The 27,847-nt window shown below is 40.5% G+C and overlaps 1 protein-coding gene across 1 annotated transcript in view; it reads right to left on the reverse strand.

Annotated features, from left to right (window-relative positions):
- Positions 1-3,803: 3,803 nt before the first annotated feature.
- manba (mannosidase, beta A, lysosomal) overlaps positions 3,804-27,847 on the reverse strand; it is a 48,164-nt gene continuing 24,120 nt past the window's right edge. The window contains exons 7-17 of the mRNA XM_061987656.2: positions 27,021-27,134; positions 21,612-21,763; positions 21,432-21,549; positions 18,421-18,507; positions 15,221-15,388; positions 14,933-15,151; positions 12,579-12,743; positions 12,368-12,512; positions 7,193-7,335; positions 4,499-4,759; positions 3,804-4,436 (exon numbers count right to left, since the gene is read on the reverse strand). Of these exons, the coding sequence (XP_061843640.1) occupies positions 4,206-4,436; positions 4,499-4,759; positions 7,193-7,335; positions 12,368-12,512; positions 12,579-12,743; positions 14,933-15,151; positions 15,221-15,388; positions 18,421-18,507; positions 21,432-21,549; positions 21,612-21,763; positions 27,021-27,134 (1,803 nt within the window). The 3' untranslated portion in view covers positions 3,804-4,205. The remainder of the gene's footprint in view (positions 4,437-4,498; positions 4,760-7,192; positions 7,336-12,367; positions 12,513-12,578; positions 12,744-14,932; positions 15,152-15,220; positions 15,389-18,420; positions 18,508-21,431; positions 21,550-21,611; positions 21,764-27,020; positions 27,135-27,847) is intronic.

The raw sequence follows: 27,847 nt of genomic DNA on the forward strand, positions 1-27,847 counted from the left end.
TTTTGACAGTAAATATTCCGACATTTTGACAGAAATGTTCCGACATTTTGACAGAAATGTTTCGACATTGACACTTAGATAAAATCCCGACATTTTGACACTTAGAAAAAATCCAGATTTTTTCACATTTAGAAAAAATCCCAACTTTTTGACTCAAAATATTCCGACATTTTGACAGAAATGTTCCGACATTTTGACAGAAATGTTCCAACATTGACACTTAGATAAAATGCCGACATTTTGACACTTATAAAAAAATCCAGATTTTTTCACATTTAGAAAAAATCCCAACTTTTTGACCCAAAATATTACGACATTTTGACAGAAATGTTCCGACATTTTGACAGAAATGTTCCGACATTGACACTTAGATAAAATCCCGACATTTTGACACTTATAAAAAATCCAGATTTTTTCACATTTAGAAAAAATCCCAATTTTTTGACTCAAAATATTCCGACATTTTGACAGTAAATATTCCGACATTTTGACAGAAATGTTCCGACATTTTGACAGAAATGTTCCGACATTGACACTTAGATAAAATCCCGACATTTTGACACTTAGAAAAAATCCAGATTTTTTCACATTTAGAAAAAATCCCAATTTTTTGACTCAAAATATTCCGACATTTTGACAGTAAATATTCCGACATTTTGACAGAAATGTTCCGACATTTTGACAGAAATGTTCCGACATTGACACTTAGATAAAATCCCGACATTTTGACACTTCAAAAAAATCCTGACTTTTTGACACTAAAAAAAAAATTTAGATTTTTTTGACACTTGGAAAATATCCCCATTTTTGAACAAAAAATTCCCGACATTTTGACACTTCAAAAAAATTCGGACTTTTTGACACTCCAACTTTCAATCAATCAATCAATGTTTATTTATATAGCCCTAAATCACAAGTGTCTCAAAGGGCTGCACAAGCCACAACGACATCCTCGGTTCAGAGCCCACATTTAGATAAAATCTTGACCTTTTTGACAGAATATATTCCGACATTTTGACACTTAGAAAAAATCCAGATTTTTTCACATTTAGAAAAAATCCCAACTTTTTGACTCAAAATATTCCGACATTTTGACAGTAAATATTCCGACATTTTGACAGAAATGTTCCGACATTTTGACAGAAATGTTCCGACATTGACACTTAGATAAAATCCCGACATTTTGACACTTAGAAAAAATACAGATTTTTTCACATTTAGAAAAAATCCAGATTTTTTCACATTTAGAAAAAAATCCCAATTTTTTGACTCAAAATATTCCGACATTTTGACAGTAAATATTCCGACATTTTGACAGCAATGTTCCGACATTGACACTTAGATAAAATCCCGACATTTTGACACTTCGAAAAAATCCTGACTTTTTGACACTTAAAAAAAAAATCCAGATTTTTTTGACACTTGGAAAAAAATCCCCATTTTTTGACACTTGGAAAATATCCCCATTTTTGAACAAAAAATTCCCGACATTTTGACACTTCAAAAAAATTCTGACTTTTTGACACTCCGACTTTCAATCAATCAATCAATGTTTATTTATATAGCCCTAAATCACAAGTGTCTCAAAGGGCTGCACAAGCCACAACGACATCCTCATTCAGAGCCCACATTTAGATAAAATCTTGACCTTTTTGACAGAATATATTCCGACATTTTGACAGTTAGAAAAAAATCCAGATTTTTTCACATTTAGAAAAAATCCCAACTTTTTGACTAAAAATATTCCGACATTTTGACAGTAAATATTCCGACATTTTGACAGAAATGTTCCGACATTTTGACAGAAATGTTCCGACATTGACACTTAGATAAAATCCCGACATTTTGACACTTAGAAAAAAATCCAGATTTTTTCACATTTAGAAAAAATCCCAATTTTTTGACTCAAAATATTCCGACATTTTGACAGTAAATATTCCGACATTTTGACAGAAATGTTCCGACATTTTGACAGAAATGTTCCGACATTGACACTTAGATAAAATCCCGACATTTTGACACTTCAAAAAAATCCTGACTTTTTGACACTAAAAAAAAAATTCAGATTTTTTGACACTTAGAAAAAAATCCCCATTTTTTGACACTTGGAAAATATCCCCATTTTTGAACAAAAAATTCCCGACATTTTGACACTTCAAAAAAATTCGGACTTTTTGACACTCCAACTTTCAATCAATCAATCAATGTTTATTTATATAGCCCTAAATCACAAGTGTCTCAAAGGGCTGCACAAGCCACAACGACATCCTCGGTTCAGAGCCCACATTTAGATAAAATCTTGACCTTTTTGACAGAATATATTCCGACATTGACACTTAGATAAAATCCCGACATTTTGACACTTAGAAAAAATACAGATTTTTTCACATTTAGAAAAAATCCAGATTTTTTCACATTTAGAAAAAATCCCAATTTTTTGACTCAAAATATTCCGACATTTTGACAGTAAATATTCCGACATTTTGACAGAAATGTTCCGACATTGACACTTAGATAAAATCCCGACATTTTGACACTTCGAAAAAAAATCCTGACTTTTTGACACTTAAAAAAAAATCCAGATTTTTTGACACTTGGAAAAAAATCCCCATTTTTTGACACTTGGAAAAAAATCCCCATTTTTGAACAAAAAATTCCCGACATTTTGACACTTCAAAAAAATTCCGACTTTTTGACACTCCGACTTTCAATCAAACAATCAATGTTTATTTATATAGCCCTAAATCACAAGTGTCTCAAAGGGCTGCACAAGCCACAACGACATCCTCATTCAGAGCCCACATTTAGATAAAATCTTGACCTTTTTGACAGAATATATTCCGACATTTTGACAGTTAGAAAAAAATCCAGATTTTTTCACATTTAGAAAAAATCCCAACTTTTTGACTAAAAATATTCCGACATTTTGACAGTAAATATTCCGACATTTTGACAGAAATGTTCCGACATTTTGACAGAAATGTTCCGACATTGACACTTAGATAAAATCCCGACATTTTGACACTTAGAAAAAAATCCAGATTTTTTCACATTTAGAAAAAATCCCAACTTTTTGACTCAAAATATTCCGACATTTTGACAGTAAATATTCCGACATTTTGACAGAAATGTTCCGACATTTTGACAGAAATGTTCCGACATTGACACTTAGATAAAATTCCGACATTTTGACAGAAATGTTCCGACATTGACACTTAGATAAAATCCCGTCATTTTGACACTTGGAAAAAAATCCCGATTTTTTTTGACAAAAAAAATCCCTGACTTTTTGACACTCAGAAAAAAATCCTGACTTTTTGACACTAGAAAAAAATCCAGACTTTTTGACACTAGGAAACAATCCCCACTTTTTGACAGTTGTAAAAAATCCCCACTTTTTGACACTTAGAAAAAAATCCCGATTTTTTGACACTTAGAAAAAAATCCCGATTTTTTGACACTTATAAAAAAATCCCGATTTTTTGACACTTAGAAAAAAATCCCGATTTTTTTGACACTTAGAAAAAAATCCCGATTTTTTGACACTTGGAAAAAAAATCCAGATTTTTTGACACTTAGAAAAAAATCCAGATTTTTTGACACTTAGAAAAAAATCCAGATATTTTGACACACAATTTTTTTTTCACATTTAGAAAAAAATCCCAACTTTTTGACTCAAAATATTCCGACATTTTGACAGTAAATATTCCGACATTTTGACAGAAATGTTCCGACATTGACACTTAGATAAAATCCCGACATTTTGACGCTTAGAAAAAAAATCCCGATTTTTTCACATTTAGAAAAAATCCCAATTTTTTGACTCAAAATATTCCGACATTTTGACAGTAAATATTCCGACATTTTGACAGAAATGTTCCGACATTTTGACAGAAATGTTCCGACATTTTGACAGAAATGTTCCGACATTGACACTTAGATAAAATCCCGACATTTTGACACTTAGGAAAAAATCCAGATTTTTTCACATTTAGAAAAAATCCCAACTTTTTGACTCAAAATATTCCGACATTTTGACAGAAATGTTCCGACATTTTGACAGAAATGTCCCGACATTGACACTTAGATAAAATCCCGACATTTTGACACTTAGAAAAAATCCAGATTTTTTTGACACTTGGAAAAAATTGGACAACGATAACGGCTTTGGTCACAATAACCGTGATGTGGAACGTTCATCCCGGTCAAGGCCAATAGACGTCACTCAAAGACGTGATAGTGAGGGACGTGGCCAGTTCTGCGACGCTGGTGGGTCGCCCTGGCAGGAAAACCACGGGCCTGTCCCTGGAGAGCATCAGGAAGCCATTGGAGCTAAAGCGCCCGGGAAGGCTACCGGCGTCGAGCCACACAAAAGGAGCAATGGCGGAGGAGTGGAGCTGGACCAGCAACCCCTCGCTAAATTCCTGCACTTTGGCCTGCAGGGGGGGGGAAACATCTCGTATAGGGTACGGCCAAATACACGGACAACGTTGCTTACCGTGATGTTGGGCCGCCGGAGGCCCTGGGCGTCTTTGAGCGAGCACAGGAAGTGGTGGTTGGCGGGCCCCTGCCGCCGCCCGCCGCCGTCTTCCAGCCAGAAGCTGAGCAGGCAGGTGAGGCGGGTGCAGTGACCGCACCCCGCCAGCAGGGCGGCGACCGGCTGCTTGAAAACGGGCACGGCGCTGCCTCCCGGCACCGGAAGCAGCTGGGACTTGAGGGTGCAAACGGGATCTTGATCACTCCACGTGTAAACGGACACCTGGTGGACCAACACAGATTGTAAATTAGGCATGTTAGGGTTTTTTTCTCTGTCAAATTTCTCTCAAGGTCCATAAAGACATGGATGACAGAGTCTGGTGTGGGTGAACTTGACTGGCCTGCGCAGAGTCCTGACCTGAACCCGATAGAACACCTTTGGGGATGAATTAGAACGGAGACTGAGATCCAGGCCTTCTCCACCAACATCAGTGTGTAACCTCACCAATGCGGTTTGGACACAACTACCTACGCAGTGGCCTAGTGGTTAGAGCGTCCGCCCAGAGATCGGTAGGTTGTGAGTTCAAACCCCGGCCGAGTCATACCAAAGACTATAAAAATGGGAGCCATTACCTCCCTGCTTGGCACTCAGCATCAAGGGTTGGAATTGGGGGGGTTAAATCACCAAAAATGATTCCCGGGCGTGGCCACCGCTGCTGCTCACTGCTCCCCTCACCTCCCAGGGGGTGAACAAGGGTGATGGGTCAAATGCAGAGGACAGATTTCACCACATCTAATCATTGGTACTTTATAACTTTAACTTTGGGAAGAATGGTGGAAAATTGCTATAAACACACTCCGCAACCTTGTGGACAGCCCTCCCAGAAGAGTTGAAGCTGTAATAGCTGCAAAAGGTGGACCAAAATCATATTGACTAGGTTACTTTTTTTTTTTTCTCTCAAATTTCTCTCAAGGTCCATAAAGACATGGATGACAGAGTCTGGTGTGGATGGACTTGACTGGCCTGCACAGAGTCCTGACCTGAACCCGATAGAACACCTTTGGGGATGAATTAGAACGGAGACTGAGAGCCAGGCCTTGTATGTGACCTCACTAATGCGGTTTGAGAAGAATGGTGGAAAATTGCTATGAACACACTCCGCAACCTTGTGGACAGCCCTCCCAGAAGAGTTGAAGCTGTAATAGCTGCAAAAGGTGGACCAAAATCATATTGACTAGGTTACGGGTTTTTTTCTCTCTCAAATTTCTCTCAAGGTCCGTAAAGACATGGATGACAGAGTCTGGTGTGGGTGAACTTGACTGGCCTGCACAGAGTCCTGACCTGAACCCGATAGAACACCTTTGGGGATGAATTAGAACGGAGACTGAGAGCCAGGCCTTGTATGTGACCTCACCAATGCGGTTTGGGAAGAATGGTGGAAAATTGCTATAAACACACTCCGCAACCTTGTGGACAGCCCTCAAAGAAGAGTTGAAGCTGTAATAGCTGCAAAAGGTGGACCCACATCATATTGAACATGTTACGTTTTTGTTTTTTTTCCTCAAATTTGAATGAAAATACATGTAGTCGTCAGTTGTTTGTCGGTTTCGGACACGTCCGCCGACGTCTTCAATGTGGCCCACGAGACATCATGATTTTAGTAAGGAATCCTTACTAAAATCAAGACAATGATCAGTAATTCTGCTTTGAAGTCCCCACAGCACAGAATTTATTTACATGACACAAACTGAACAACATTCCTTAGTCATGGTGCAAAAAAAAAAAAATGCGACTAACACAAAAAGTCAACAAACATGGTCACACATAACACAACTTGCTCACTGGACTTTGCGGGTACTACAAAAAAATCCAAAATCATCCATCCAACCATTTTCTACCGCTTTTCCTTTTATCAATCTCATTTAAATCCATTACAAGGGATGATGGGAAAAATGCAAAACACTCTTATTATTGTTTGTGGAGTCAGGTCTTTTGGTTGCTTTGTTGGGTCTGCTCCTGTCTCTGGCCATGCTCCCCACACCCCAGCAGCCACCACAGTGTATATGTTTTTTTTGTTGTCCTTTTACTTTTGTGGCTCTTTTTAATGTCTTTAATGTCCTTTGTGTTCTTTGGTGTTTCCCTCTTATGCAGTCTTTGGTCAGGGAGAAGGTCTCTAAACACGAGTACATTCTACAATAACGACCAGAAGAAGATGCTAGATTGCAAAGATGCCAATTTGGTGCTTGTTGTTTTTCATTTTAAAAAGTCATCAAAAGTCTGTAAACACTTGAAAAAATGTCCACAAAGTACATTGTACTAAAAGCAGCAACAATTTAAAATATGGTAACATGATAAAAAAATAAATATATGTTAATACTAATGAATAAAAACGGATTTGTTTTAAATGTATACATTTTTGAGCCTTTTTAAAGATAATCATATGTTCATAGCATACTATGCAAATTACTCGATGATGTCATTGTGACCACGCCCCCGGCGTGAGAGTCTGGTCTCATCGAGTGGCCAGTACTACTCTAGTATTGATATTTGCAGGGTAAATGCTTAATTAAGGCCAAAAATGTGGTAGAATATGCTTTCAAAAAAAAAATACCTGCAGTATTTGAAGTGCGACGTGGCAAGGGTCGACCGTATCAAACTTTCCCAGTTCTTTTATTTTCTAATAAGAAACATTAATCGCGTTATTTTTGAACCTACCACGGCCCTGACTTTGATGTCTCCACTCAGATCTGACACGGCGTAGATGAGCAGCATGTCGCTATCCTCGAAGCTAACGGGCAGGACGTCGGCGAAGAAGTCCTGAGCAAAGTAATGCAGCATTTTCCACTTCCCGCCAAATTCTGCAGGAGTCACACACAAACAGGAAGTCAGGAGTCCACACACAAACAGGAAGTCAAGAGTCCACACACAAACAGGATGTCAGGAGTCCACACACAAACAGGAAGTGAGGAGTCCACACACAAACAGGAAGTGAGGAGTGCACACACAAACAGGAAGTGAGGAGTGCACACACAAACAGGAAGTGAGGAGTGCACACACAAACAGGAAGTCAGGAGTCCACACACAAACAGGAAGTCAAGAGTGCACACACAAAAACAGGAAGTCAGGGGTCCACACACAAACAGGAAGTCAGGAGTGCACACACAAACAGGAAGTCAGGAGTCACAAACACAAACAGGAAGTCAGGAGTCCACACACAAATAGGAAGTCAGGAGTCACAAACACAAACAGGAAGTCGGGGGTCCCACACAAACAGGAAGTCGGGAGTCCACACACAAACAGGAAGTCGGGAATCCACACACAAACAGGAAGTCAAGAGTCCCACACACAAACAGGAAGTCAGGAGTCCCACCCAAACAGGAAGTCAGGAGTCCCACACAAACAGGAAGTCAGGAGTCCCACACAAACAGGAAGTCGGGAGTTCACACAAACAGGAAGTCAGGAGTCACAAACACAAACAGGAAGTCAGGAATCACAAACACAAACAGGAAGTGGGGAGTCACACACAAACAGGATGTGGGGAGTCACATACAAACAGGAAGTCAGGAGTCCAACACAAACAGGAAGTCAGGAGTCCCACCCAAACAGGAAGTCAGGAGTCCCACCCAAACAGGAAGTCGGGAGTTCACACAAACAGGAAGTCAGGAGTCCACACACAAACAGGAGTCAGGAGTCCAACACAAACAGGAAGTCGGGAGTCCAACACAAACAGGAAGTCGGGAGTCCCACCCAAACAGGAAGTCGGGAGTCCACACCCAAACAGGAAGTCGGGAGTCCACACCCAAACAGGAAGTCGAGAGTCCACACACAAACAGGAAGTCGGGAGTCCACACACAAACAGGAAGTCGGGAGTCCACACACAAACAGGAAGTCAAGAGTCCCACACACAAACAGGAAGTCAGGAGTCCCACACAAACAGGAAGTCAGGAGTCACAAACAGGAAGTCAGGAGTCCACACAAACAGGAAGTCAGGAGTCCACACACAAACAGGAAGTCAGGAGTCACAAACACAAACAGGAAGTCGTGAGTCCCACACAAACAGGAAGTCAGGAGTCAAACACAAACAGGAAGTCAGGAATCACAAACACAAACAGGAAGTGGGGAGTCACACACAAACAGGAAGTCAGGAGTCACAAACAGGAAGTCGGGAGTCCCACACAAACGGGAAGTCAGGAGTCAAAAACAAACAGAAAGTCAGGAGTCCAACACAAACAGGAAGTCGGGAGTCCCACCCAAACAGGAAGTCGGGAGTCCCACCCAAACAGGAAGTCAGGAGTCCAACACAAACAGGAAGTCAGGAGTCCAACACAAACAGGAAGTCAGGAGTCTCACCCAAACAGGAAGTCAGGAGTCCCACCTAAACAGGTAGTCGGGAGTCCCAAACAAACAGGAAGTCAGGAGTCACAAACACAAACAGGAAGTCAGGAGTCCACACACAAACAGGAAGTCAGGAGTCCCACACAAACAGGAAGTCAGGAGCCACAAACACAAACAGGAAGTCAGGAGCCACAAACACAAACAGGAAGTCAGGAGTCACAAACACAAACAGGAGTCAGGAGTCCACACACACAAACAGGAAGTCAGGAGTCCAACACAAACAGGAAGTCAGGAGTCCCACCCAAACAGGAAGTCAGGAGTCCCACCCAAACAGGAAGTCGGGAGTTCACACAAACAGGAAGTCAGGAGTCCACACACAAACAGGAAGTCAGGAGTCTCAAACACAAACAGGAAGTCGAGAGTCCCACACAAACAGGTAGTTGTGAGTCCCACACAAACAGGAAGTCAGGAGTCAAACACAAACAGGAAGTCAGGAGTCAAAAACAAACAGGAAGTCGGGAGTCCCACCCAAACAGGAAGTCGGGAGTCCCACCCAAACAGGAAGTCGGGAGTCCACACACAAACAGGAAGTCGGGAGTCCACACACAAACAGGAAGTCGGGAATCCACACACAAACAGGAAGTCAAGAGTCCCACACACAAACAGGAAGTCGGGAGTCCACACACAAACAGGAAGTCGGGAGTCCACACACAAACAGGATGTCGGGAGTCCACACACAAACAGGAAGTCGGGAATCCACACACAAACAGGAAGTCAAGAGTCCCACACAAACAGGAAGTCAGGAGTTCCACACAAACAGGAAGTCAGGAGTCACAAACACAAACAGGAAGTCAGGAGTCCCACACAAACAGGAAGTCAGGAGTCACAAACACAAACAGGAAGTCGGGAGTCCACACACAAACAGGAAGTCGGGAGTCCACACACAAACAGGAAGTCGGGAATCCACACACAAACAGGAAGTCAGGAGTCACAAACAGGAAGTCGGGAGTCCCACACAAACAGGAAGTCGTGAGTCCCACACAAACAGGAAGTCAGGAGTCAAACACAAACAGGAAGTCAGGAGTCCAACACAAACAGGAAGTCAGGAGTCCAACACAAACAGGAAGTCGGGAGTCCCACCCAAACAGGAAGTCGGGAGTCCACACACAAACAGGAAGTCGTGAGTCCACACACAAACAGGAAGTCGTGAGTCCACACACAAACAGGAAGTCAGGAGTCCCACACAAACAGGAAGTCAGGAGTCCAACACAAACAGGAAGTCAGGAGTCCAACACAAACAGGAAGTCGGGAGTCCCACCCAAACAGGAAGTCGGGAGTCCACACACAAACAGGAAGTCGGGAGTCCCACACAAACAGGAAGTCAAGAGTCCCACACGCAAACAGGAAGTCAGGAGTCCCACACAAACATGAAGTCAGGAGTCCCACACAAACAGGAAGTCAGGAGTCACAAACACAAACAGGAAGTCAGGAGTCACAAACACAAACAGGAAGTCAGGAGTCACAAACACAAACAGGAAGTCAGGAGTCCATACACAAACAGGAAGTCAGGAGTCACAAACACAAACAGGAAGTCAGGAGTCACAAACACAAACAGGAAGTCAGGAGTCACAAACACAAACAGGAAGTCAGGAGTCCACACACAAACAGGAAGTCAGGAGTGCACACACAAACAGGAAGTCAGGAGTCCCACACAAACAGGAAGTCAGGAGCCACAAACACAAACAGGAAGTCAGGAGTCACAAACACAAACAGGAAGTCAGGAGTCACAAACACAAACAGGAGTCAGGAGTCCACACACAAACAGGAAGTCGGGAGTCCCACCCAAACAGGAAGTCGGGAGTCCACACACAAACAGGAAGTCGGGAGTCCACACACAAACAGGAAGTCGGGAACCCACACACAAACAGGAAGTCAAGAGTCCCACACACAAACAGGAAGTCAGGAGTCCCACCCAAACAGGAAGTCGGGAGTCCACACACAAACAGGAAGTCAGGAGTCAAACACAAACAGGAAGTCAGGAGTCCAACACAAACAGGAAGTCGGGAGTCCCACCCAAACAGGAAGTCGGGAGTCCACACACAAACAGGAAGTCGGGAGTCCCACACAAACAGGAAGTCGGGAGTCCCACACAAACAGGAAGTCAGGAGTGCACACACAAACAGGAAGTCGGGAGTCCACACACAAACAGGAAGTCGGGAATCCACACACAAACAGGAATTCAGGAGTCCAACACAAACAGGAAGTCGGGAGTCCCACCCAAACAGGAAGTCAGGAGTCCAACACAAACAGGAAGTCAGGAGTCCAACACAAACAGGAAGTCAGGAGTCCAACACAAACAGGAAGTCGGGAGTCCCACCCAAACAGGAAGTCGGGAGTCCACACACAAACAGGAAGTCGGGAGTCCACACACAAACAGGAAGTCGGGAGTCCACACACAAACAGGAAGTCGGGAGTCCACACACAAACAGGAAGTCGGGAGTCACACAAACAGGAAGTCGGGAGTCCCACACAAACAGGAAGTCAGGAGTCCCACCCAAACAGGAAGTCAGGAGTCAAACACAAACAGGAAGTCAGGAGTCCCACACAAACAGGAAGTCAGGAGTCAAACACAAACAGGAAGTCAGGAGTCCCACCCAAACAGGAAGTCGGGAGTCCACACACAAACAGGAAGTCGGGAGTCCACACACAAACAGGAAGTCAGGAGTCCACACACAAACAGGAAGTCGGGAGTCCACACACAAACAGGAAGTCGGGAGTCACACAAACAGGAAGTCGGGAGTCCCACACGAACAGGAAGTCAGGAGTCCCACCCAAACAGGAAGTCAGGAGTCAAACACAAACAGGAAGTCAGGAGTCCCACACAAACAGGAAGTCAGGAGTCAAACACAAACAGGAAGTCAGGAGTCAAACACAAACAGGAAGTCAGGAGTCCCACCCAAACAGGAAGTCGGGAGTCCCACCCAAACAGGAAGTCGGGAGTCCCACCCAAACAGGAAGTCGGGAGTCCACACACAAACAGGAAGTCGGGAGTCCACACACAAACAGGAAGTCGGGAATCCACACACAAACAGGAAGTCAGGAGTCAAACACAAACAGGAAGTGGGGAGTCACAAACACAAACAGGAAGTGGGGAGTCACGCACACAAAAAGGAAGTCAGGAGTCAAAAACACAAACAGGAAGTCGGGAGTTCCACACAAACAGGAAGTCGTGAGTCCCACACAAACAAGAAGTCGTGAGTCCCACACAAACAGGAAGTCAGGAGTTCCACACAAACAGGAAGTCAGGAGTTCCACACAAACAGGAAGTCAGGAGTCCCACACAAACAGGAAGTCAGGAGTCACAAACACAAACAGGAAGTCAGGAGCCACAAACACAAACAGGAAGTCAGGAGTCACAAACAGGAGTCAGGAGTCACAAACACAAGCAGGAAGTCAGTAGTCCACACACAAACAGGAAGTAGGAAGTCCCACAACAAATGCAAAATAAAGCAACATAGACGACACTTTTTGAGTATTACTTCCAACTTTGCTCACCAATTGAGGACCAAGAGGGCGCCTGCCAAACATCGTTGAGCTGCCAGTAGAGGGCGCCCATGGTGTGACCTTTGCCATCAATGATCTCGCTCCGGCTTCGACGGTAAAAGTCCGTCTGAGTCTTCACGCATTGAGCCTGCATCACCTGCATGCACAACACGCTTTTACCGCCACCTGCAGGACGGGAGTGACTTCCCAACCTGAGTGTTACCTGTGTCAGGTAGAGCGTGTCCTTAAACCTCCTGAGGGGATCAGTGGAGTTGGGCAGGTGGAAGTGTATGGCGGCCTGCTGCAACATCTGCTCGTTGCCATCCGGGTGGTGCTGGCGGTGCAAAGAGAAGCTGCTGCCGTAGCTCCAGTCTTCCGGAACGGAAACCTGCACCATCGCAAACACGTCACTAAAAAAATGATCATTGGTGAACTTTTAAGTTTGTTCAGGACTGCACCCTCACAAGTATAGGACAAATCGAGCCGAGTCATTTTAATAGTCTGACCATATTAAAGCTGCTATTATGTCGCCATCTGGTGGACAACATGAGTAAATCAGGTCAATGACCGTTAACCTCTTACGGCCCAAGCTGTTTGTTTACATGCTTTTTTTATTTCTCTTTGCTATTTGGGTTTATTGGACCCTAATTAGAATAAAAACTAAGAATCATCTTTTGATACGATGTACACAAACGTGTACTTCATGTTTAGTGACATGCTAATTCTTATTTCCCCCCAAATTCCATTGTATGTTATACTCTTCTGACACCACCAGATGGCAGTATAAGTGTCCACATAAGCGGCCATAAGACTCCAATTCAGTAGTGTACACACTTTTGGAAATAAGAGCTAAAAGGTGCTGTCCACGCATGTGGCCACTAAGCCTTTAGAGGTTTTAATTACGCTTAAATTGCGAGCGCAGCATTTATTTATATGACCCAATGCAAACAACCTTCCCTAGTCATAGTGCAAAAAAAAGAAAATGCACCCAAATGTCAAAAGACAAACACAACCTGCTCACCGAACTTTGTGGACATTATAAATGATAAAATATGTCCGTGAACCAGAAGAAATTCAAAATTTAATGCAAACAACCTTCCCTAGTTATAGTACAAAAAAAAATAATAATAAATGCACCCAACACAAAATGTCAAAAGACAAACAGACATAACACAACCTGCTCACCGAACTTTGTGGACATTATAAATGATAAAATATGTCCGTGAACCATAAGAAATTCTAAATGTAATGCAAACAACCTTACCTAATCATAGTACAAAAAAATTAAAAAATAAATGCACCCAACACAAAATGTCAAAAGACAAACAGACATAACAACCTGCTCACCGAGCTTTGTGGACATTATAAATGATAAAATATGTCCGTGAACCATAAGAAATTCAAAATGTAATGCAAACAACCTTCCCTAGTCATAGTACAAAAAACTGAAAAAATAAATGCACCCAACACAAAATGTCAAAAGACAAACAGACATAACACAACCTGCTCACCGAACTTAGTGGACATAATAAATGATAAAATATGTCCGTGAACCATAAGAAATTCTAAATGTAATGCAAACAACCTTCCCTAGTCATAGTACAAAAAAATTTAAAAATAAATGCACCCAACACAAAATGTCAAAAGACAAAAGGACATAACCTGCTCACCGAACTTTGTGGACATAATAAATGATAAAATATGTCCGTGAACCAGAAGAAATTCTAAATGTAATGCAAACAACCTTACCTAATCATAGTACAAAAAAATAAAAAAAATAAATGCACCCAACACAAAATGTCAAAAGACAAAAGGACATAACAACCTGCTCACCGAACTTTGTGGACATAATAAATGATCAAATATGTCCGTGAACCAGAAGAAATTCTAAATGTAATGCAAACAACCTTACCTAATCATAGTACAAAAAAATAAAAAAATAAATGCACCCAACACAAAATGTCAAAAGACAAACAGACATAACACAACCTGCTCACCGAACTTTGTGGACATAATAAATGATAAAATATGTCCGTGAACCATAAGAAATTCTAAATGTAATGCAAACAACCTTCCCTAGTCATAGTGCAAAAAAAAAAAATAATAAAATAAAATAAAATGCACCCAACACAAAATGTCAAAAGACAGACAGACATAATAACCTGCTCACCAAACTTTGTGGACATTATAAATGATAAAATATGTCCGTGAACCATAAGAAATTCAAAATTTAAATCCATTTTAAAAGTTAACGAGATGGAAAAATGGCGTGTAGTTGTAAATTAAATATTCCAAAAAATTAGCCAAGTTATTTTTAGCATGAAGTATACAGTTAGACTACATTATAGGCCTGAGAACCCATTTGGCCCCCATTGACTCCCTTTATAATGGCCATTGTTTACATATTACAAACCTGCTATTTTATGATGACCAAATAAACCCAGGCATATTCTTTTGAAATGAAGATTCCGAAAGCCAAAAAAGGACCCGAAAAGGTCCTGGGTCACATTGGGCAGGCTCATCTGGCTAAGGGCCGGTCAGAGGCCCCTAGAGAATTTGAAGATGAAAGATATCTACCGGCTGCAGTGTGGAGAAAGAAGGCCAGGACTGGAAGCCGTACTCGGAGGCGAAGCGAGTCCGAGGGAACGTGGGCCAGTGCCAGCAGTCGTGGAGGTAGCTGTAAAAGTGGGTGTCGCCATAGTGGGGGTCGTAGGGGTCGGCCGCGACGTAGCCCTCCCTCTCCGACTTGGCCCCGTTGGTGGGACTGGAGACCAGGAAAGGACGACTGGGGTCCTCCTGAGGGACACACCCATCCCCAACATTTCACTCTGACCTGAGGCTCTAATTCGGGATTTTCTTTCCTACCTCTTTGACGATGGCCCTGATGTTGTCCACGTAGAGCGTCACGTAGTCCTTCAGGTACGTGGGCCTCTGCGAGGGCGGGATGTGGAACCAGTCGCCCGCCAGCGCCGCTTCGTTCTCGTTGTTGGCGCTCCAGACGATCACAGACGGGTGAGACTTGAGGCGCCATACCTGGGAATACATGATGTCACTGCTTGGACTGTGCAATTGAGGAGTTGAAAGATAGCCTTTTTTGGGGGTCCAGGGAGCAACGCCCCCCTGAAGTTGAAGAGATTTGACAGTTTTTAAGATGAATGGAAGGCATTGCCTACGTAGAAATTCTGTAATAATGCAACAAAACGAACCAATCTATAAGATGCTATAGTCTAATCTATTATTATAGAACTAAATCTATTAGATGCTATAGTCTAATCTATTATTATAGAACCAATCTATAAGATGCTATAGTCTAATCTATTATTATAGAACCAAATCTATTAGATGCTATAGTCTAATCTATTATTATAGAACTAAATCTATTAGATGCTATAGTCTAATCTATTATTATAGAACCAATCTATAAGATGCTATAGTCTAATCTATTATTATAGAACCAAATCTATTAGATGCTATAGTCTAATCTATTATTATAGAACCAAATCTATTAGATGCTATAGTCCAGGGGTACCCACATTTTTTGACCCGGGGGCCACATTGGGTTACATACACACACACATATACACACATATACATATATATATATATATATATATATATATATATATATATATATGAACCCTAAAGAGTATCTTATTCACCATTTGATTGGCAGCAGTTAACGGGTTATGTTTAAAAGCTCATACCAGCATTCTTCCCTGCTTGGAATTGGGGGTTAAATCACCAAAAATTATTCCCGGGCGCGGTGCCGCTGCTGCCCACTGCTCCCCTCACCTCCCAGGGGGTGATCAAGGGATGGGTCAAATGCAGAGGACAAATTTCACCACACCTAGTGTGTGTGTGACAATCATTGGTACTTTAACTTAATTTTAACTTTACACATACAAACTGTAGCACACAAAAAAGCACATTTAATTAAAAAAACGTTATTATGGTCTTACCTTTACTTATAAGTGCGGGAACAGTGGTGTTGGTGTTGGAGGAGTTGTGAATGAATGAAATATGAAATCCGTGCTGCAGTCTGCAGGTGTACCTAATGTTGTGTCCCTGCAGTCGTTCACTGCTTCTCTTTTTGCACTTTTTGGCTTCTTGTTAAGTGACTTTTTTTTGGGTGGATTCGGTATTGCACGTGGAGGGTTTGGGTGTGGGCTTTGGTTGGTGTGGCGCTCCCGTCGGGGGGTGCATTCTGCGGCGGGGGTGCATTAACCGGCACCAGGAGGCGGGATTACTGCGAGCCTCACACAGTGCGTCTTCGCAGCAGTTTTATGATCGCTCAGCACAAGAAATACGTTACACACATACAGTTGTTGACAAAATACACTGTACATTATATACCTCAGCTAACTAAACTATGGAAATGTATAATATAGTTCATATAGCAATACGGTCTCACTGCACAGCAGGCCAGCAGTTAGCCGAGTCTGCAATCCATGTTGAGGCACTGAGTGACGTGCCTCAACTGGCTGCTGATCACCGCACCGTCTCTTCTCAGTATTTGAACGGCAAATGTGAAAATTCAGCGATTTTGAATAAAAATAACCTAAAACTGGTGAAGTTAAATGGAAAATAACTTTATAGTATAATCACTGAATACATATAACAATTAAAATTTTTTTTTTTCTTTTTACATTTATTTTCTTTCCATGATGGCAGGTGAGGCCCCGCCTCACCTGCCTCTAGTGACAGCACGTCACTGATATATATATATATATATATATATATATATATATATATTTTTTTTTTTACATACAGTACACATTATTATATATACACCCTGCTTGGCACTCAGCATAAAGGGTTGGAATTGGGGGTTAAATCACCAAAAATGATTCCCGGGCACAGCCACCGCTGCTGCTCACTGCTCCCCTGTGGGGATGGGTCAAAGAGGATAATTTCACCGCACCTAGTGTGTGTGTGACAATCATTGGCACTTTAACAAATATACATATATACACATATACATATATACATACATATACAGTACATAGATATACATATATCGATTGAGGTCATAGACCCGAGGTTTCTGACAAAATACATATTAGTACGGTATACCAGTAATATTATAGTATCGCAGTACTAAGGAATCAAAAACGGTACTATACTCCGTTCGAAAAGTACCGGTTCGCCATATTATTTTTTTTTTTAACTGGTTTTAGGAGCAGAGGAGCATGTTCGGCAGCGCGCACACACAGAGTACTTACAAGCAGACACAGCGTGTAGACAGAAAAGGGAGAACGGACGCATTTTGGTGTAAAAACTAAAGATAAAGGTGACGTTATAACACTGAAACACCGCAGTCGGCAGTGTTTTAGTTACTTCTGAATCACTAATCATGGCCTCCATGGCGACAGATAAAGTATGTTTCTTACAAGTATTATTATCACTGGAGGACGAGGAATAGCTAAACATGCTTCACTACACACCGTAGGAGGATACAATAGCTCACCGCTAACAAAAGCTAGCACCACCCATGGGTGGATCGACACCTGACATCCACTGTAATGATACCAAGTACAGTAGCGTATCTAGTCGATACTACAATGATTACATCGATATCTTTTTATCGTCACAAAATCTTTTTTTTATAAACTCAGTAAATACGTCCATGGACACATGAGGACTTTGAATATGACAAATGTATGATCCTGTAACTACTTGGTATCAGATCGATACCTACATGTGTGGTATCATCCAAAACTAATGTAAAGTATCAAAGAAGAGAAGAATAAGTGATTATTACATTTTAACAGAAGTGTAGATAGAACATGTTAAAACTGAAAGTAAGCAGATATTAACAGTAAATGAACAAGTGGGTTAATAATCATTTTTTACAGTTTGTCCCTCATAATGTGTACAAAATAATAGGTGTATAAATGACACAATATGTTACTGCATAGACTAATTAGGAGTCTTTGTTTGTTTACTTACTACTAAAGGACAAGTTGTCTAGTATGTTCACTATTTTATTTAAGGACTAAATGACAATAATAAACATATGTTTCATGTACACTAACATTTTTTGTCCAAAAAAATGACAATATTACCTGTTGAATGACTTCTTCTCGTACGGTGTTTATGAAGTCGTCATCTGTTGGATATGTTGCACAAGCAAACATGAAATCCTGCCACACCTAAAAGACCAAATAGAACATCTGAGAAGTCACCAATGTACAGTTTTTCCTATTTTTTTTTTTTATTGGTCCTCAAAAATATTGTAAAAATAAATGTGTTTAATGTGTACACTTGTATTTGTGTTGGACTTTCCCTTCTACTGTTACAAGCTTCGCTGGGCCCGAGCATTTATCAACAACACCCAGAAACGCCGCCGGCTCGAGCTCATCTAAGATGGACTGATACAAAGTGGAAAAATGTTCTGTGGTCTGACGAGTCCACATTTCAGATTGTTTTTGGAAACTGTGGACGTCGTGTCCTCCGGACCAAAGAGGAAAAGAACCATCCTAACCGTTCTAGGTGCAAAGTGTAAAAGGCAGCATCTGTGATGGTATGGGGGTGTATTAGTGCCCAAGACATGGGTAACTTACACATCTGTGAAGGCACCATTAATGCTGAAAGGTACATACAGGTTTTGGAGCAACATATGTTGCCATCCAAGCAACGTTATCATGGACGCCCCTGCTTATTTCAGCGAGACGATGCCAAGCCACGTGTTACGACAGCGTGGCTTCGTAGTAAAAGAGTGTGGGCCTGCCTGTAGTCCAGACCTGTCTCCCATTGAAAATGTGTGAAGGCTAAAATATGAGAAGGGAGACTGTTGAACAACTTAAGCTGTACATCAAGCAAGAATGTGAAATAATTCCACTTAAAAAATGTGTCTCCTCAGTTCCCAAACCTTCACTGAGTGTTGTTAAAAGGAAAGGCCATGTAACACAGTGGTAAAAATGCCTTTTTTTGCAATGTGTTGCTGCCATTAAATTCTAAGTTCATGATTATTTGCAAAAAAAACATGACATATCTTGTCTTTGCAGTCTATTCAATTGAATATAAGTTGAAAAATGATTTGCATATCATTGTATTCTCTTTTTATTTACTATTAACTTCGCTAGTTTTGGGTTTTGTACTTTGACATTGGTTACCTATGGGTAGCAATGTTTCATTGTGTCAAATAAATACATAAATAAAATAATAAATACAATTTTGTCCAATTTAATGTGAAAAAAGTGTTAAAACGTCATACATCAAGCAAGAATGGGAAATAATTCCACTTCAAAAATGTGTCTCCTCAGTTCCCAAACCTTCACTGAGTGTTGTTAAAAGGAAAGGCCATGTAACACAGTGGTGAAAATGCCTTTTTTGCAATGTGTCGCTGCCATTAAATTCTAAGTTCATGATTATTTGGGTTTTGTACTTTGACATTGGTTACCTATGGGTAGCAATGTTTCATTGTGTCAAATAAATACATAAATAAAATAATAAATACAATTTTGTCCAATTTAATGTGAAAACAAGTGTTAAAAAAATCATACATCAAGCAAGAATGGGAAAGAATTCCACTTCAAAAATGTGTCTCCTCAGTTCCCAAACCTTTACTGAGTGTTGTTAAAAGGAAAGGCCATGTTACACAGTGGTGAAAATGGCTTTTTTGCAATGTGTTGCTGCCAATAAATTCTAAGTTCATGATTATTTTGGTTACCTATGGGTAGCACTATGTTTCATTGTACTGTCCCTGTCAAATAAATACATAAATAAAATAATAAATACAATTTTGTCCAATTTAATGTGAAAAAAGTGTTAAAAAAAATCATACATCAAGCAAGAATGGGAAAGATTTCCACTTCAAAAATGTGTCTCCTCAGTTCCCAAACCTTTACTGAGTGTTGTTAAAAGGAAAGGCCATGTAACACAGTGGTGAAAATGCCTTTTTTGCAATGTGTTGCTGCCAATAAATTCTAAGTTCATGATTATTTGGCAAAAAACATGAAATATCTTGTCTTTGCAGTCTATTCAATTGAATATAAGTTGAAAAAGGATTTGCAAATCATTGTATTCTCTTTTTATTCACCATTAACTTCGCTGGTTTTGTACTTTGACATTGGTTACCTATGGGTAGGAACGTTTCATTGTACTGACCCTGTCAAATAAATACATAAATAAAATAATAAATACAATTTTGTCCAATTTAATGTGAAAACAAGTGTTAAAAAATCATACCTTGATGTATGATTTTTTAACACTTGTTTTCACATTAAATTGGACAAAATTGTATTTATTATTTTAATTTACCGAGTGGCTGTTGAGTTTTGAAGCAATTAATATTTAAATGTAAATTAATATATATATATATGTATATATATATATATATATATACCGTATATATATATATATATATAATATATGTATACATATATATATATGTGTATATATATATATATATTATAAGTACGGTATATATATATATGTGTGTAGATATATATATATATATGTAGATATATATGTATATATGTAGATATATACGTGTATATATATATATATATATATATATATATATATATATATATATATAAATGTAGATATATATATATATATATATATATATATATATATATATATATATATATATATATATATATATCAAGAATGGGAAATAATTCCACTTCAAAAATGTGTCTCCTCAGTTCCCAAACCTTCACTGAGTGTTGTTAAAAGAAAAGGCCATGTAACACAGTGGTAAAAATGCCTTTTTTGCAATGTGTCGCCGCCATTAAATTCTAATTTCATGAATATTTGGGTTTTGTACTTTGACATTGGTTACCTATGGGTAGCAATATGTTTCATTGTACTGTCCCTGTCAAATAAATACATAAATAAAATAATAAATACAATTTTGTCCTATTTAATGTGAAAAATAGTGTTAAAAATCATTTAAAAAAACACTGTCCTACATATTATTATAATATTGACATAACTGCTTACACCAATTGCAGCGTGTCCTTTAACTATACGCCGCCCTTTAGTACAACGTAGTGTACTTTATTTGTAGACATTACATTTATAGGCCAAGCCGTTCCGTTGAATCTGGAATGTAGAATGTACCTACCATCAGTCCCATCTCGTCACACATGCTGTAGAAGACATCCTGTTCGTAAACTCCGCCCCCCCAGACCCGCAGGGCGTTCATGTTGGCGTCCACGGCCGACTGCAGCAGGTTCTTCAAGCTGGGACAGAGCACCCGTCAAGTCACGTGTTTAGACAGAGGACCACCTGGCCATGGACTCACGCGTCAGGCGTGACCTGGTCCTGGAAGGCGTGGGCTGGGATCCAGTTGGAGCCTTTGAGGAAAACTGGCTGACCGTTGACGCGGAAGTAGAAACTCAGGCCGGGAGAGTCGGCGACGGGCTCCTGAACAAGATCCACTGTGCGGAAATATACCTGAACAAAGTGAACACTAGTAAGGTTGCAAATACTGTATAGAGTAGGCTAACCCATGTGGTTCCTGTGGATGTAAACACACTCTAGTGACTATATAACATAGTGACTGAAACAGACAAAGTCATGTGTAAATAATGTCAATAACTAGATGAACCATCTGTGGCTGTGAAGTGAACACTAGTAAGGTTGTAAATACTGTATAGAGTAGGCTAACCCATGTGGTTCCTGTGGATGTGAACACAATTACTGTAGTGACTAAATAACATAGTGACTGAAACAGACAAAGTCATGTGTAAATAATGTCAATAACTAGATGAACCATCTGTGGCTGTGAAGTGAACACTAGTAAGGTTGTAAATACTGTATAGAGTAGGCTAACCCATGTGGTTCCTGTGGATGTGAACACAATTACTGTAGTGACTAAATAACATAGTGACTGAAACAGACATAGTAATGTGTAAATAATGTCAATAACTAGATGAACCATCTGTGGCTGTGAAGTGAACACTAGTAAGGTTGTAAATACTGTATAGAGTAGGCTAACCCATGTGGTTCCTGTGGATGTGAACACAATTACTGTAGTGACTAAATAACATAGTGACTGAAACAGACATTTATTCACATTTATAATAACTAGATAAACCATCTGTGGCTGTGAAGTCAACACTAGTAAGGTTGTAAATACTGTATACAGTAGACTAACCCATGTGGTTCCTGTGGATGTGAACACAATTACTGTAGTGACTAAATAACAGTGACTGAAACAGACAAAGTCATGTGTAAATAATGTCAATAACTAGATGAACCATCTGTGGTTGTGAAGTGAACACTAGTAAGGTTGTAAATACTGTATAGAGTAGGCTAACCCATGTGGTTCCTGTGGATGTGAACACAATACTGTAGTGAATAAATGTCTGTTTCAGTCACTATGTTATTTAGTCACTACAGTGATTGTGTTTACATCCACAGGAACCACATGGGTTAGCCTACTCTATACAGTATTTACAACCTTACTAGTGTTCACTTCACAGCCACAGATGGCTCACCTTGTTATTGACATTATTTACACATTACTATGTCTGTTTCAGTCACTTTGTTATTTAGTCACTACAGTAATTGTGTTCACATCCACAGGAACCACATGGGTTAGCCTACTCTATACAGTATTTACAACCTTACTAGTGTTCACTTCACAGCCACAGATGGTTCATCTAGTTATTGACATTATTTACACATGACTTTGTTTCAATCACTATGTTATTTAGTCACTACATTAATTACAACTTGTGTTTACATCCACAGGAACCACATGGGTTAGCCTACTCTATACAGTATTTACAACCTTACTAGTGTTCACTTCACAGCCACAGATGGTTCATCTAGTTATTGACATTATTTACACATTATTTTGTCTGTTTCAGTCACCATGTTATTGAGTCACTACAGTAATTGTGTTCACATCCACAGGAACCACATGGGTTAGCCTACTCTATACAGTATTTACAACCTTACTAGTGTTCACTTCACAGACACAGATGGTTAATGTAGTTATTGACATTATTTACACAACAATTTGTTTCAGTCACTATATTGATTACAACTTGTGTTTACATCCACAGGAACCACATGGGTTAGCCTACTCTATACAGTATTTACAACCTTACTAGTGTTCACTTCACAGGCACAGATGGTTCATCTAGTTATTGACATTATTTACACATTACTATGTCTGTTTCAGTCACTATGTTATTTAGTCACTACAGTAATGTTTTCACATCCACAGGAACCACATGGGTTAGCCTACTCTATATAGTATTTACAACCTTACTAGTGTTCACTTCACAGCCACAGATGGTTCATCTAGTTATTGACATTATTTACACATTACTATGTCTGTTTCAGTCACTACCGTATTTTCCGCACTATTAGCCGCACCTAAAAACCACAAATTTACTCAAAAGCTGACAGTGCGGCTTTTAACCCGGTGCGCTTTATATATGGATTAATATTAAGATTCATTTTCATAAAGTTTCGGTCTCGCAACTACGGTAAACAGCCGCCATCTTTTTTCCCCGTAGAAGAGGAAGTGCTTCTTCTTCTACGCAAGCAACCGCCAAGGTAAGCACCCGCCCCCATAGAACAGGAAGCGCTTCTTCTTCTACTGTAAGCAACCACCCGCCCGCGTAGAAGAAGAAAAAGCGCGCGGATATTACCGTACGTTTCATTTCCTTTGTGTGTTTACATCTGTAAAGACCACAAAATGGCTCCTACTAAGCGACAGGGATCCGGTTCATGAAAAGACGCAATCTCTCCATCCGCACACGGATTACTATTTCACAGCAACTGCCTAAAGACTTTCAAGAAAAGCTGGCTACTTTCCGTGCATATTGTAAAAACAAGATAGCTGAAAAAAAGATCCGGCCAGAGAACATTATCAACATGGACGAGGTTCCACTGACTTTTGATATTCCTGTGAACCGCACTGTGGATACAACGGGAGCACCTACGGTGAATATTCGCACCACAGGGAATGAGAAGTCATCCTTCACTGTGGTTCTAGCTTGCCATGCTAATGGCCAGAAACTTCCACCCATGGTGATATTCAAAAGGAAGACCTTGCCAAAAGAGACCTTTCCAACCGGCGTCATCATAAAAGCTAACTCGAAGGGATGGATGAAGAAAAGATGAGCGAGTGGTTAAGGTAAGTTTAAGTTTACGAGAAGAGGCCGGGTGGCTTTTTTCACGCAGCTTCGTCCATGTTGATATACGACTCCATGCGCGCCCACATCACGCTGGTTTTAATATATTATTAAAGTTTGACTGACCTATTTGACTGTTTTTTTGACATTCCTTTAGCGCAGTTAGATGCGGCTTACAACACGGGGCGGCTTATAGGTGGACAAAGTTTTGAAATATGCCGTTCATTGAAGGCGCGGCTTATAACCCAGGGCGCCTTATGGTGCGGAAAATACGGTATTGACATTATTTACACATTACTATGTCTGTTTCAGTCACTATGTTATTTAGTCACTACCAGTGTTGGGTTAGTTACTGAAAACCAGTAACTAGTTACAGTTACTAGTTACTTTATTTCAAAAGTAACTCAGTTACTAACTCAGTTACTTACACCAAAAAGTAATGCGTTACTGTGAAAAGTAACTATTTAGTTACTTCTTTTTTTCTTCTTTTTTTTTTAAAGCTCCCATTAATGCCCTTTTTGCCTTCATTTCAGTACTGTTATTGCACTGGAGAATAATACAATCTGTTGATCAACTTGACACGCATTTTTATTTTCCTTTTAACATAATTAATGAAAAACAGTGCAACATAAAAAGGCATTCCTCCTTTCTTTAAACTTGGACCAATGACCATTAATAAAAAACAAGTTTAAGTGCAACATAAGAAGAAACATCATCTTCCTTGAAACATAGGTAGTGAAATAAAGCCTGACGAGTGATGCTGCTGTCTTCCACACTTGGAGCCATGGATTTTAGAATACTTGTTTTCAGTGGCAGGATCATTGACACAGATGGTGAAGTTTTAGTGCTCAGTAGAGATGGAACACTTTTGAGGGGTTTAAGCACCTGGAGGACCTCATCTGCCACTCTCACATCATCATCAGACAGGGTGACATTTGTCTTCAGGGTGTTGTGGGTCAATGCAGAGTATATATAGCTGCTCCAACATATCATAAGTGGAGTTCCACCTCGTTGGGACATCATGTATGAGCAGGCAGCTTTGGCATTTCTTGCTTTGTCTTAAGCACATGAGCAGCTGTTGTGCTTGGGTGGAAGTAGGAAACCTTCCTGATCCTCCCAAAGAGGCGCTCCATTCTATTGACTGAGATTCCCTTCTGTGATGCCAAATTCACTACATGTGCAAAGCACCTATCTGTGGTCCCAGTCCTGCCTCATTCTCTGTAATTATTTGATTTTTGGCATTATCACGTGTGACTGGGATATCTTTATCTTCCATTCCTCCACTGCTTGTGTCAGTACCTGCGCAAGGCGACTCTCGTAGAGGGGGCGTGTCTTCTCATCTCCCAGTCTGCTGTGATGAAGTGAGCGCTTATAGTTCCCCTGGACTTCCACCCGTCTGTCATGAGCGCAACAGATGATGCTCGGGATAGTTTTTTCTTCTCCTGCTCATAAAGATCTGGCACAATCTTATTGCTGAAGTGGGTGCGTGACGGGATGTCGTAACGTGGTTCAAGCACGTTCAGCATGTGTTTAAAACCCTCGTTTTGCACAACCGAGTCTGCACCTATAAACACACCGATTAAATGGCGCGGGGCGTTCAAGCTCCTCCGTTACTCCGCTGTGTGTGGACTGAACGTGCCAACAACTTTTTTTTTTTGTTTCATATATCAAACCGCGGATCACTTATTGTGTGCCTCCCCACACCCACACCCACACACACATAGACCGCGCCTCTTTTCTTCTCTCCGGCTTGTGACAGAGGAAGATTCAGAAGAACGACACTGCAGCGCTTCTGTTTCTAGCCGATACTACATCAAAAGTAACGTAAAATAACGCAGTAACGCATCATGTAGTAACGGTAACTAAATTACTGAATAAAAAAAAATAACGCGTTAGATTACTAGTTACCGCCGAAACTAACGGCGTTACTTTGTAACGCGTTAGTCCCAACACTGGTCACTACAGTAATGTGTTCACATCCACAGGAACCACATGGGTTAGCCTACTCTATACAGTATTTACAACCTTACTAGTGTTCACTTCACAGCCACAGATGGTTCATGTAGTTATTGACATTATTTACACATTACTATGTCTGTTTCAGTCACTATGTTATTTAGTCACTACAGTAATGTGTTCACATCCACAGGAACCACATGGGTTAGCCTACTCTATACAGTATTTACAACCTTACTAGTGTTCACTTCACAGCCACAGATGGTTCATCTAGTTATTGACATTATTTACATATTACTATGTCTGTTTCAGTCACTATGTTATTTAGTCACTACAACTTGTGTTTACATCCACAGGAACCACATGGGTTAGCCTACTCTATACAGTATTTACAACCTTACTAGTGTTCACTTCACAGCCACAGATGGTTCATCTAGTTATTGACATTATTTACACATTACTATGTCTGTTTCAGTCACTATGTTATTTAGTCACTACAGTAATTGTGTTCACATCCACAGGAACCACATGGGTTAGCACACTGTGTACAGTATTTACAACCTTACTAGGTTCCTGGTGTTTTGATATAGACGGCCTCTGACCTTTGACTCTGTGTCCAAGAGTGGCAGTCCATCCTGAGACGACGCAGTGACGAGGAGGCGGTATGACGGCCGCTCGCCGAGTCCGCTGGGCCACCACAGCCTGACTTGACTACTCTGCGGGTGGAAGGAAGGAAGGAACTAAACACAAGTAATCCTCATGGACTTGGGTTGTGTCGATACCAATATTTTAGTACCGGTACCAAAATGTATTTTGCTACTTTTCTAAATAAAGGAGACCATAAAATAATTATTTATTGTCTTTATTTGGAAAAAAAATCTTAGGGTACATGAAACATATGTTTATTATTGTCATTCAGGGGGCGCGGGGGTGTATGGTATTTATTAGGGCCCGCATGGCCCATTGCATAAGGACTCCCAAAGGGAGTCCTTATGCAATGGGACATAAGGACCTATTGAATTTCTAAGGTTTTATTCTTTATTCTTTCGCCGCCACATTAAACTATAATTTGACCCACTTAACATGCTTCAAAACTCACCATATTTGACCCACACAAAATTGCCTTTTTAAAAAAAAAACGAACCACAAAACTCAAAATTGCGCTCTAGCGCCCCCTAGAAAAAAACAAAACTAGACTGCCTGTAACTCCCACTAGGAAGGTCGGAGAGACATGAAACAAAAACCTCTATGTAGGTGTGACTTAGACCTACATTTCATAATAGTACATTCTCGGGCTAAAATCAACAGGAAGTTGGCAATTCCCCCTTCAAGACAAAAAAGTACTAAAAACAGTCACTTTTGCCTCTTTGAGCTGTGATTTGACCCCCTTAACATGCTTCAAAACTCACCAAACTGAACGCACACATCA

This window comes from Nerophis lumbriciformis, linkage group LG26 (genome assembly GCF_033978685.3).
Source record: "Nerophis lumbriciformis linkage group LG26, RoL_Nlum_v2.1, whole genome shotgun sequence".
Lineage (NCBI taxonomy): Eukaryota > Metazoa > Chordata > Actinopteri > Syngnathiformes > Syngnathidae > Nerophis > Nerophis lumbriciformis.